At 35.0% G+C, this 13646-nt stretch overlaps 1 protein-coding gene across 5 annotated transcripts; it reads right to left on the bottom strand.

Moving 5' to 3' along the window:
- Nucleotides 1-4: 4 nt before the first annotated feature.
- LOC111281753 (calmodulin-binding transcription activator 4-like) lies at nt 5-13296 on the bottom strand. Of its 5 annotated transcripts, none has more exons than XM_022869389.2 (13): nt 12571-13296; nt 12307-12432; nt 12082-12197; nt 5699-5787; nt 5550-5595; nt 4776-5265; nt 3619-3737; nt 3141-3234; nt 2821-3044; nt 2018-2697; nt 1112-1694; nt 670-963; nt 5-401 (listed from the first exon to the last, which is right to left on the bottom strand). In XM_022869389.2, exons 1-13 carry the CDS (start codon nt 12581-12583, stop codon nt 312-314), a joined length of 2964 nt encoding a protein of 987 aa, XP_022725124.1. In that variant the 5' UTR covers nt 12584-13296; the 3' UTR covers nt 5-311. The 5 variants fall into 5 exon arrangements, with proteins under 5 accessions (XP_022725124.1, XP_022725125.1, XP_022725126.1 ...); XM_022869390.2 differs by having other exon boundaries at nt 3141-3231; XM_022869391.2 differs by having other exon boundaries at nt 4782-5265.
- Between the last annotated feature and the right edge of the window lie 350 nt (nt 13297-13646).

Raw genomic sequence — 13646 nt, 5'->3', positions numbered from 1 at the left:
TACATGGGAAAGAGCATCCAGCAAATCACTTGGAACTTCTACTCATTGACTAATACATGCCCATGTAAGAACGATAACATGTTCTTTTCTTCAAGGCAAGCAAGCTTTGAGGGAATTTTAGGTCACAAAAGCTCAAAGAACCCCGTCAAAAACCAATTACAGCAATAACAAGAATACAGCACAAGTGCAGGGAACATGTGCAAATCAATCTAAGTAATATAACTACGGCGAAACGCAGTCTATTATACAACAAATCCAGGAAACTATCAAATTAGGTTCAAGGGGAAGACGGGTGTGATCAGAAGGTGATCCTATGGAAAGTGGAGATCATCACTTTCCATATCATAAATATCACCTACAGAAGCTGATGCTGCTAGTTCATTTGTGTTAACAAGTTCAGCCTGCAAGAATGATTGAATAGATTCAGAATTATAATCCCATTGCAAACGGAGTTCCGAAACAAGGACCCAAAAAAAAAAATAACACAACTTTTGAGGGGAGAAAATTTGGGTCTTAAATAACACTTGCAACTGGAAATTTATCACTCGAAAGCAAAGGCGTCCATGACAATATGTAAGTTTAGGGTTCCCTTTTTAAATATTATGTGGCCACTACCAATATCACAAATTCTACAATCATAAGATCATTCAAAGCAGTTGTTTAACTTACCTTCGCTTGGCGATGTCTTTCAAGCATCCGTCGATACTGTTGACGTGCATCTGGAGAATCAACCATAGACATCACCCGTGAGACAGCCTCGTCAACAGCTACATCAACTTTCTGTTTGCGGAACACTTTGAGAATGTCCTCATCTTCACTTTCATCAATGGACTCTGGCTCACTGCGAAAACCTCGCAAGCCAACACCTCTCCGTCGCCATCGAAGTACAACCTTATCTAGAACACCAACAGCCCAACAGATTACCTTGTAATTCTTCCTGACCTGGTAACCTCTCACATGTGCCTGAAACAAAAAGCAAAGAATACAGTTTTGAAACATTCCATCCCATACGCCAACATGGTATATAAGGATTTGACAGTGGGAGGGAAGAAAATGTTTAAAATTTCCCATATCCTTGCAACCTAGTAAATTCTGATAAATAGTAAGATACCTGTATCTTTACAACTTTCTGGCGAAGTGCCAGAAAATCTTTGCGACCTTTCCAGCCTCGGAATTTCTTCTGAATAGATAAAGCCGCTGAATTGTAATCACGGGCATTGCCAAATGCAAGCTTTGACATGGTAGAAAGACCTTGAATTTCATCTGAACTGATACCATACTCATCTACACTAGCTGCACAAGCAGCAACTGTTTTCTGTTGTCGTTTCTGGAAAGAATGTGCACGGAAAGCATTTTGTATACGTGCAGCAGCCTGAGTTGCATTCCTGACAGCAGCCAAGGTATCTTTAAGTGAAAGCTGATCCTCACTGGTGGCAAGGCTCTCCTTTGAGATGCTATTCACAGCCATTTCAGCCTGAACTGCAGCTGAGCCTTTGGAAAGCTCACTTTCTTCCAGTGTAAGGGATGAAAGATGGCTAGTAAGAGCTACCTCTGAAAGATAACCAGCAAGTCCTTTATGTCCACTGGATGCAGCAATAGATGCTGCAGTTTTGCCACTTGGATCTTGTGAGGTTGGATCTGTCACTGCCCCAGCCGAAGCACCAGAAGCTATAAGTGCAGCAACCATTTTTTCTCTGTTTTAAGAAGAAAATTTTCACACCACTTAATAAGTTTGTAGCATAAAAAAATCATTCTGTATAAGGTGTAACAGCAACACCCCCTTAACTTGGTAATCAACCTTAATCAGACAGTTGATGACCCTCCCTCCCTCCCTCCCTGTGCGACCCTTCCCCTTTTTTCTCTGGTAAAAATTCCCCAGTGCATATGCTAAATTAGGGAGTCTCAATGCTATTGTTATATCTTTTAAAAGTTATAATCCTTAATGGTTTGTTAAAGATTACTTGCAAAAGTAGACAGAGAGATTAAGGTTACAAAAGTCAATAAGATTCTAGTTTACCTTCCAAATCGAGCAGCCCAGTGAAGAGCAGTCCACCCGTTAATGTCCCGGAAATTTATACTGACTCCATGGTTTAGAATCGGATTTAAGGCCCACTCAAAGCCCAAACCAGCAGCCATATGTATCATTCCTTGCTCTTTCTTGGACATGTTGCAGCCTGACTGATCACTTGCTTCCTTGGATCTAGAACATAACCATTGCTGCAACTTGTCCTTTAAAAGCTCTTGTAGAAGCCAATCAACAGTACCAGAGGTAGTCCCACTGCCTATTAAAAGAGCCTCTATGACATGACTCCATGAATCATCATCAGCTTTGAACTTTCTCAGAACATGCATTCTTGATTCAATGCTGTCTTTCTGCACTGAGGAATCAGACAGAAGCATCTGTACAAATCTAACAAGTAACAATAGCTCTTCTGGACTTTTAGGAGCCTCTGTGTTGGATAAACAACACCGAGCACAATTACTAGTATTAACTCTATACTCAAACTCTCTGATTTCACTGCAGGACTCACGATTGCCAGAAGTGATGCAGAGCGTGACCTTCCCAGGAAGGTGAGGAGGAGCTTTACAACAGATAACACCTTCCTGAATGATCTCAAGTGGAACTTCGGTCTCCCCAAACATACATGCCCAGGCAGATTCTGAGGGATCACAGAGAAACGATCCAACAATGATGACCTGCATTTGGAAATTATGCTTTAAACTTTCAAGCTTTAACTGCAGTGGCAAAGATAAAGAACTTCATGAAACAAGAGAGCTTTTAGCGACAAAGAACAGAAGAAATAGAATTCTTTGACAAACCTTTGTAGCCTCACTGTAGTTACCCCATTCTGGAGAAATTTCCCGAATTGTAAACTTCTGCTTCTGTGCAACGGTCAAGCTTGAATCTGTTACAAGAGGAATTCCTATTTCCTCTTGGTTGAACAACATCGTATAATAATCAGAATTGGTGTCAATAGTTTGTATTGCAGAAGAATATGAAGGAAGTTCAACATTTTCAACTTCTTGAGGTAGCAGTACAGAAGCTGGCAGAGAAAGAGTTAGTAAGACTTTAACAAAATAAACTAGATACTAGAATTTCTAGTGTCAAAATTGCTATCAAGAGTAGAAGGAGATCATACAGTCTTCAACGTGAGATCCATTGAAATTTAGCCAATAAGACTGTTCTTGTTGATCTGCTGGTTCTGTCCTCGAACAAGATGGTGGCTTTCCCTGCTTCAAGGACATAGAAACTCTCCTTATAGAAGGAAAAAAAAAATGATTGGCATCGTATTAGGTCCAAAAAGTAACCTAAAGACTGTGAGCTTTGGCAAACTCGGTCAAGTCCCCAACTTTAAGAAGGGGAGTTACCATAGGTCTGGGGCCCAAACCCCAGATCCAGCAATATAAGCTCAGCTAAAAAGTAACCTAGATTGAATAATTATATTAGGATATTTAACAGCTAATTGTAGAGGTATTGGTGTTTTATGCTCACACAGCAATGAACTATAAGGTTGGAAACAAGATTCTCGGAATCAAAGGGAACCTTTATGTCATGACAAAAAATATATATAACACAGGATCTTAAGCATGCAGATACTAATGAGGAAAAGTCTTTACCTGGGAGCCAACACCTGATTGATTCTTGCAGGAGTCTAATACATTTTTCCAATATAGAGATTCCTTACTTCCATCTGAATTATCATTGCCATACGCTTGATTAGGTTCTCCATTTTTACCTACAGAAAAAGTTTAGTAATTGTTTTTAGCTTCTTTACTCATCCATCATATTCAAGAATCAACCAAGAAATACAGAAACAGAGGCTAGCCATTAAATTTGATAATAGTAAATCCGTCTGATGTCCATGTTTGACAATATGTAATATCTAGCTGATAAATTATGTTTTCACATTTCACTTCTTCTATATTTCATTTCTTTCCTTTCATTTTCCTTCTGCATTTTTCTGGGGAAGACTGGAGAGAGAGTGAGAGGGTGCAGAGGCCAATTTCAAATTAGTTTTCCCAAGTACAGGGTATACCTTGTGCATGATATCAACTGCTCTACTCTTCTTACTTTGGGCGGTAGACATAGGACCTTTTCTTTTCCCTTAATTGAAAGAGGGGCGGAGGGGTCAAACATATAGGGGCAAAGAACTTGGTTACATAGTAATTTTAAAATTGAACAATATCTCCGCATATAATCAAATATCGCTCAAAAGTTCTCCAATTTATAATGGTATAAAAGGTTATGAAATTTATAATGCTTCATCTTCCTAAATTTCTTATAGTACCAAAGTTGGGATTATCGCCTCTATTTTATAAAACAATAAACATTAGGGCCCTTCTAAACCTTTTGATCCAACATCCTCAGCGTTTCTTGTGAGTTTGCAGAATTTTAATACTAGTGTATTTTAGGCATCAACTTATGGCAGTTGCATGCATGTATGCATGTAAGTATGCAGTTGAGATTAATATTTATTAACAGGCCACAATATTTTTCTGAAACAAAGGTTACACAATACTCAACTTTTATACTATACACACACACACATATAAATGCTAAAAAGCTATCATGACCAACAAAATTAAGAGAAAAAGCTTTATCTTTCACCTTGGCAAATTGCTTTTCAGGATAGCTAACTAAATATGTAAGAAAAAGCATACTTCTAAGTCAACTAAAACAAATCATGTCCAAGCAAATATGGAGGATAAAAAAATCAATACAGGATGTCAATTTTGACAGTTCTGAGCACCAAAGAAATGACAAAGTAACAAACCTCCACCTGGAAGCAGCGCAAAACTATTTGAATAATTTTCCACCCTAGCAGGTTGAGAATAAAGGTGATCTTGAATGATATCATCTGGTTTGTAAAGTAAATCTGCTTGTGGGTCCTGCTTGTCGATCCCACTTCCATATTCCAGAAATTTTGAATCATCAGTATCTCCATCCAGGCTGCAGAATGGACTCATTTCTTTGAAGCTGTCCTCGTTTAAACTTAACTGCTCCTCAATCCTCTTTAAAGCTTGACTAACCTCAAGATCAGCTGGACTGGAATACTCCACTGTATTATCTATCCCATTTTTCTTAATGACAATATCAGAACTAACTTCAACAGACCCTGGACTAGATAAATTCTGATATGGTTCATGTACATCGCTAGCTAGAGAGTTGGATCCAGGATTTTGAGAAGTATAAGAGTTTGGACTTGGACTAAAGGCAGAAGAGGATACAGGTGACTGAAGAATGGATGTAGAACTGGGCTTAGCCTGCATATAAATGTGAAGAGTAACATTAATTTAGAAGATAAAGTAACGCACGTCTATCTCTCATGGTGAACGGTGAAGTTATATTGGATACCAGCTACACAGAGAAGAAGACGAAGTTCTAAGAAAACTAATACCATGAAAGAGATAGCAAATTCCACTGAACTTGCTTTGAAACCATGCTTAGGGTAAGCACTTTGGGCTGGAAATATTTAATTCTAAGCAGAAAGAATAAAATGATCATAAAGGGACGATGTGAAATGATTAGTCCAAACATCCAAACTTACCTCATTTATTTCTCTATAATGAACGAGAACAATATGCTCATATGCCCTGCCAACGTACCAAAATATTAGCAAATATGCCCCCCCGTCACTAAATATTTAATATCAGGAGATGAAATGCTGTAAACAAAGAAACCACCGAGCACACTTACGGGTCAAGCATCCAAAAGCTACGTCTCTGAAAACTGGGGTTCTGCTCTCCATGAGCATAGTAACAATTTAAAGTTTCAACATTACCAACCTGGTCATGCATATAACATATCACCTCTCAGACTACAGAAATAAATATAGAACTCCATGGGGATATTAGAAAAATAAAATGCATTGAACGTTTAATGCTAACACAGAAATCTTCTTGCATTCTTCAGGACAATTAGCCATTGATTTTCAAGTATTTATGTACATATATTGTGGGAAACACTTAGCTAGTTGTAATTTTGTAATCTGTGTATTTACATTTGTATTTTTAGAATTAAGTATTTGTATTTCTAGAATCAAGAACAAAAAATTAGAATAGACAATCCATGATTATAGGATCAATTTTAGAAAGATTTAGTTTCTTAGTTTACGCACTAATTAGTTGTATATAAACCTAAGGTGCTAGTATAATTCTTTATAAGCAGTTTTCGATATACATTTAGTTTTACTCTTAGTTTTTCATACAGTTTTATTTTTTAATTTTTTCAAATGGTATCAGAGCTTTAGGCTCCTCTTATGAAGAAAATTTTTTCAGCCTTCATTACTAAATTCTATTTTAGGCCTTCATAGCCAAATTTTGTTATATCTTTCAGTTTTATTTTTTCTTTCTTTGGCCTTCATTGCCTAGAATCGTATCTGGTTACACATTTACTATTAAGACTTGTTTCAGTGCTGAGAAAGATAACCGTGTTAGAGATAGCAGAATTTGCCAATACTACCCGATTTGAGGAAGTGATAACTGGTAAAACCACCGGAGTACTACAAAAATCTTGGGAACAAAGAAAGTTGGACAAAGAAAAGATTGAAAAACTAAGAAGCCTATTGAAAACTCTTGAAAAGCCTGCTGGGGTATGTTCATTGGGTAAACTCTCTAGTTCAAGTAAAGCTTTTTCTTCTCATGGATTAAATGTCTCGATTAACCTTATTACGAGTTCTTGGGTCATTAACTTAGGAGCCACAAACCATATGACACATTCCTCGCAGAAGTTTAGCACATATACCGTGTCCTAGTAATAAGAAAATTGTTGTTACAAATGGTTCACTTACTACAGTGACAAGATTAGAAGATGTTCAAATTAATCCCTCATTTGTTCTTAAAAATGTTCTTCATGTTCCTGGATTGTCTACTAAACTGATATCTATACAAAAACTTACGAGATATGAATTGCAAAATGACTTTTTATTTCCCTTATTATGAATTTTAGGACTAGAGTTCGAGAAAAAGGATTGAACTTGCTAAGAAGAATGATGGACTATACTATCTTGAGACATCAAACAATACAAGTAATATCAAAAATAGTTTACCTTTGTCATTTCTTTCTGAAAACTCTCCCAATAGAGACAAAATCTAGATTTTTCATTTTCGTCTTAGACATCCTTCTTTTGGAACTTTGAAAAATATGTTTCCTTCTTTGTTTAAAGAATTAAATGTTGAAACTTTTCATTGTGATATTTGTAAACTTGCAAAGCATAAACGTCTGTCTTTTCCAATTAGCAATAAAAGAAGTTCTACTATTTTTTACTTGATTCATGGTGACATATGGAGTCTCTCTACAATTCCTAATATTTTTGGTACAAGGTGGTTTGTTTCTTTCATAGATAATTGTACCAAAGTCTCTTGGATATTTTTACTTAAATTCAAATCAAATGTGAAAAGTTAGTTTTTAAGCTTTCAAAACATGATCCAAAATCAGTTTTGAGTGAAAATCAAGAGAGTTAAGTATGATAATACAAGCAACTATTTCAATCAGAGTTTATCTACCTATTTCCGAAAGGAGGGGATTATCCATGAGTTATATTGTGTAAATACTCCACAACAGAATAGAGTGGCAAAGAGGAAAAACAACCATTTACTAGCTACAACCCGAGCTTTACTTTTTCAAGCAAACGTACCCAAATCCTACTAGGGGGAAGCTGTTCTTAATGCCAAACACATTATAAATAGGTTACCTTCAAGGGTTTTGGGATTTAAAACTCCTATAGAACTATTCTCACAAATTTTATCCCAACTTTAATACCACAAACAACCTCACATCTAGGACATTTGGTTGTACATCATTTGTTCATGTTCACAATCATAATAGGAGAAAATTGGATCCTAGAGCAATTAAGTGCATTTTTTTTAGGTATTCATCAACTCAGAAAAGTATAAGTGCTATCATCATGGATTTAAATTGCTACTGTAATCACATTTTCAATTACGTTACGTTTATCGCTATTGCAAATGTAACGGTTGCTATTGCAAATGTAACGGTTGCTATTGCGATTATTGCGGTCGAGAAATTTTTTTAATTTTGCACAATTTATTGTAAAACATAGTAATTATACTTATGATCGTAAAAATTCCTTTCTAATGATTTTTAAAGTAATTTATGTCTCACTAAGATCATTTATTTATATGAAAAAATATTTATAATTTATGTCATTATAGTAAAATATTCATATTTAGAAAAGTACTCATTCTTAACTATGAATTTTTATCAATATTAATAACTAATAAAATAAAATATATTAAATGTCAAGGATCCATATATACTAATATTACATTGGGAGTAAATGAGGGACTTTTGTATTAAAGATTCTTCTTATTAGAAATTTTAATAGAATCAATACCTAAATTTTCTTAGAATTTTATCATCAATGATTCCAATTTACTTTATTTATTAATAATGTAATATGTCATTTAAAAATATTTCATAATAAAAAAGATTTTAACAATAAATACAATCATTCATAATTTATTTGTTTTTATAAACATTTTTAAAAATATTATTAACAAGAACTAAAAATAAATATACAAATAAAAACTTATTAAAGTCTTAATGTAAAGTCTAAAGGATCCAATAAGTCTATAAATCAAATAGCTTGTCATCTATTGGGCCAAAATTTACTATGCAAGGCCAAGATCCATCCAATTCTTTACATTTTTTTTCTTTAATCCCAAAACTTATGTTCTTAGGTATGAATAAAAAATCATAAAACCTTAATCCATTTGTTCTTTCTCTTATCTTTCTTCTCTCACCAACGGCACCATTCCTTTCCTCCCTCCAAGCCTGAAACTCCAGTTCCAACCTCTAGGTTCCCTCTACTAGTAATGCTCTGTTCGCTGTCCAGCTCCAAACACAGTCTCTCTTCTTCTCCTCCTTTATCCTTCATCTTCTTTCTTTTCTCCTGAAACCTGAAAGCTTCAATCGGCTATCCCTTTCTCCCTCTAGAAACAAAGGGCTCCAATCACCTAGTCGTGTCCTTCTCACTTTAGGCCCAAGTATTAGTGCAGCCAACTTCAGTTTTTTCAAGATGGATCTCACTATATAACTCACCAGTTTACAAACACAGTTTTTGCAAAAATTCCAGAAATAAAAAAGAAATTTTAAGTTAAATTGCAATGCTTACCTTTAATTAGTTGATTATGCTTATCGTAACTTAGTGTTTGAGTTTGACTGAGACTGTATTTATTTTCTTTTTTGGGTTTTTCTCGGATGAAAACCTCTTAATTTTACTCAGGCATAATGGTTTTGTTTTCATTTTTCTATATATTTTTTGGATGGAAATCGAAGTAGCGGGCAATAATGGACCGTTATCACTGCTATTGACCATTACACAGCTTTTCACGTCCGCGATAGGCCGCAACCATCATGATCGGCATTCTCATCCGTTTTTTCTTCAGTAGCGGTGGTGGACAACAGCGTTAAACCACTACCAGGTTGCTATTTAAATCTTAGGTTATCATCCTCTTACCAAAAAATTTTGTGTCCACAGATGTTACCTTTGAATAAAGTAAACCATTTTTCACTCAAACTTATCTTCAGAGGGAGACTTCATTCATGGAAGATAAAGATAAAAACTTCTTTTTGCTTGACTTGCCCTTCTCTTTAACATTTTCACCCATTAATTCTTCTAAGTCTAAACCTGTTTCTTTTGAGTCCAAGTCAAACACTAAATTTGAGTCTGAACCCATTCTAAACATAGAAGATGTGACAAAAGATAATATTGTTCTTAATTCTATGAAGGAATTATAGGTGTACTCAAGAAGAAAAGTTCCAGATCCTAAACCAGTACAAGTCTAAGAACCTGATCCTAACTCTAGAAATGAGACAACTACATACTTTGACTTTGTTTCTCAAAATGAGCATGAATCTCCTAAAATTATAACTAGTAATTATGATTTGCCTATAGCCATTAGGAAAGAAACCAGAGAATGTACTAAGCATCCATTATACCCAATCTCTAAGTATGTGTGATTTGAAAAATTCTCACCATCCCACAAAAATTTCCTTGTGAACCTAAATACTATTTCTATTCCAACTACATTATCTAAGACATTATCTAGTGAGAAATGGAGGGAAGCCATGAAAATAGGCCTTAAGAGAAAAATAATACATGGGAACTGGTAAAGTTGCCTAAAAGAAAAAATCCAGTTAGGCGTAAATGGGTTTTTACTGTAAAATACAAAGCGGATGGTACTGTTGAAAAGTATAAAGCCAAGTTGGTGGCTAAGGGCTATACTTAAACTTATGGAGTGGATTATTAGAAAACTTTTGCTCTAGTTGCCAAGATGAATATAGTTAGGATTTTGTTATCATTGGCTGCAAATTACAATTGGCAGCTTCAACAATTTGATGTAAGGAATGCTTTTCTATATGGTGATTTGGAAGAAAAAATATATATGAAGGTTCCACCGTGATTTGAAGGTCATATAAAAGCAACCAAAGTATGCAAGCTGAAAAAGGCTTTATATGGCCTTAAACAATCTCTTAGCGCTTGATTCGGGAGATTTGCCAAAGTGATGCTAGCAATAGGATATAAGCAGAGTCAAGGAGACCACACATTGTTTATCAAGCACTCTGATTCAGGGAGAGTCACAATTCTATTAGTGTATGTTGATGATATAATTGTAACCAGAGATGATGAAAAAGAGAGAGAATCTCTAAAACAATATTTGGCAAGAGAATTTGAGATAAAAGAGCTAAGGAGATTGAAGTACTTCCTAGGAATTGAAGTAGCTCACTCTGAACATGGTATTTTTATCTCACAACAGAAATATGTAATGGATCTTTTGAAGGAAACTGGGAAGCTCACATGTAAACCTGCAAATACCCCTATAGATCCTAATCATAAACTTGGATAAGCTAATTAAGATGCTACTGTAGATAGAAAAATGTACTAAAAATTAGTTGGAAGACTCATTTATCTCTCACATACTAGACCTAATATAGCATATGCTATGAGTGTGATAAGTCAATTTATGTATAGTTCTAAAAAAAGTGCACCTACAAGCTGTCTACCGTGTACTGCACTATTTGAAGGCCAATTCTGGGAGAGGTATCTTATTTAAAAGATATTCGGAACTGGTTCTAGAGACACATATAAATGCGGATTATGTAGGTTCAATGACTGATATAAGAACCATCTCAAGCTATTGCACTTTCCTAGGTGGTAATCTTATGACTTGGAGAAGTAAAAAATAGAATGTAGCGGCAAGATCAAGTGCTGAAGCAGAGTTCAAAGCAATGGCTTAAGGAATTTCGTGAACCACTATGGTTAAAGATTATCTTAGAAAACTTGAAGATCAAGTGGGATGAACCAATAAGACTCTACTGTGATAACAAGTCTGCAATAAGTATTGCACACAATCCTACACAACATGACAAAATAAAACACATTGAAGTAAATAGGCATTTCATAAAGGATAAACTAGATAGTGGGTTGATTTTTACTTCGTATGTATCAACCAAGGGTTAACTTGCATATGTGTTGACTAAAGGTCCCAGCAGTGCAACATTTCAAGAAATTATTTCTAAGTTGGGAATGAAAAACACCTATTCATCGACTTGAGAGGGAGTGTGGGAAAACACTTAGCTAGTTGTAATCTTGTAATCTGTATATTTATGTTTGTATCTCTATAATTAAGTATTTGTATCCCTAGAATTAATGATAAAAAATTAGGATAGGCAATCCCTCAATTATAGGATTAGTTTTAGGAAGATTTAGTTTCCTAGTTTACCCAGTAGTTAATTGTATATAAACCTAAGGTGCTTGTATAATTCATTATGAGAAGTTTTTCAATATACATTTAGTTTTACTCTTAGTTTTTCACACAGTTTTATTTCTTAATTTTTTCACATATATGTTTGATATGCAGCAAGAGTTTATTTTAAATCAATAAATTAGCCAATTTTTTTCCTTTATGATATGTTCCCAGAATTCAAGTGGTTCCTTCATTTTCTAAATAAAACACACACACACACACACATTTTACAGAAATTGCATCTCACAACACAGAAGATATCACAAGTAAAAGGCTAATAAATAAAATGCAGGGGGTGTTTGACAAAACCTTAAGCCTTTCATGAGCTTCGCCGACAGTTCTTCCATCCTTCTTTTTACGCCAATTGTGACCATCTTTGCGAAAGAAACGAAGAACCCTCTTGTTGAAAAGAAACAAAGAGCCACCTATTTAGGAAAAAAAAATTTTCCAGTTCACAATAGTGACATTTAAACATGTAAATATGGCATTAAAATTAAAATTAACGAAATTTGAAGTTCAACTTAAAGGGTTTACTTGTTGGCTTTTGAGGAGGCTCCTGCGTGAGTTGATACTTTTCATGATTTTGAAGTATAAAGAGTACTTCCGCTGGCTTCAACCACCGAGATTGAGCTTCTCGAAATAGATTATTAATATCATACCCTGAGATTATTATTGAAATAAAAAAGGAACAAATTTCTCTTTAAATTATTACAATTTAGATAAAACCCTAAATCAGATATAATCTAACTTAAACAGAAAAAAGAGAAATTCAAAAACAAAATATTATTATTTTTTTACCTGATTGCGCCATCTTCAATTCCTATAAGAAATTCAAAATCAAACAAACTGTTGAGGATAAGATGCGATTGTGGTCATTTGTACCGGAGACTTTTACTGGACCAAAGACGAAACGAAGCTGAAGTCAAAGGTCCGGTCGAAATAGGAATTACCGAGGCCGGAATAAGGAAGGAATTATTGGAGGGGATGATCACACTTGAACCGGGTTAAAAGTCTAAGCTCTAAAGTCTAAACAGTAAGTCATACAAAAAGAGAGGGGATTGGAATTTTGACTTCAAAATTTTCTACGCTGCTGTACGGCGGGGCCTTGTTTCGTGGAATCACTCGAGGCACGAAGCTGCGCCGGAATCTGCAGGTGCCCGTATGAAATGTTGAGTTGGGTCTTTCATGACGTGGCTAGTTTTGAGCAGTTATAGTCCGTTAAGTCTGCAGGAACGAGACCCTCCACTTAACATGCTCAGACCCAGTGTGAGATAAATTGCCGGCAGCTGCAACTAAAAGATTCTCGGCTGTCTCAGCCTACTCATGTCGGATACTTCCTTTGGCTCGCGACGTTCAACAACCGCATCAGAGACAGAGTCTTTGTAGTAGTTGATTCGTTGACAACCGACGGTGGAGATGATGAATTGAAGGGGAAATTTTCCAATGGCTTTGATTGCTAACGGAGAATATTTTTATTTATTTGTAAGAAGTTGAGTCGAAAGGGTCGTTTGGCTTGACCAAAGCAAATAGCTAGTGATCGCCAGTCCTCGTAGATAACGCTCCAAATAATTTTTTTAGGACATTTTAACAACGAAAAACACGTGCAAAAGGTGCTAACTGCCAACTCTTTGATTCGTCAATCATCGAACCCGTTCAATAATGTACAATCTTACATAAATGCATAAAAAGTAAAAATGTAGGTACAAAAGATAATTTATGGTAAATAATTTATATTTTTTATGTATAGATAGATTTAAAAAATTATCAATTATTTTTTAATAAGTTTTATTTATTCAAAATATTTTTATTATTTAAAAATATTAGTTAGACTAAATTAATTACATTTATTACTTTTTAAATATTCAATATTTTTA

The sequence above is a fragment of the Durio zibethinus genome, chromosome 5, assembly GCF_047325235.1.
Source record: "Durio zibethinus cultivar Kanyao isolate XHJ-2024 chromosome 5, ASM4732523v1, whole genome shotgun sequence".
NCBI lineage: Eukaryota > Viridiplantae > Streptophyta > Magnoliopsida > Malvales > Malvaceae > Durio > Durio zibethinus.
The sequence above is the reverse complement of the archived record's forward strand: the minus strand, read 5'-3'. Positions and strand labels throughout refer to the sequence as shown.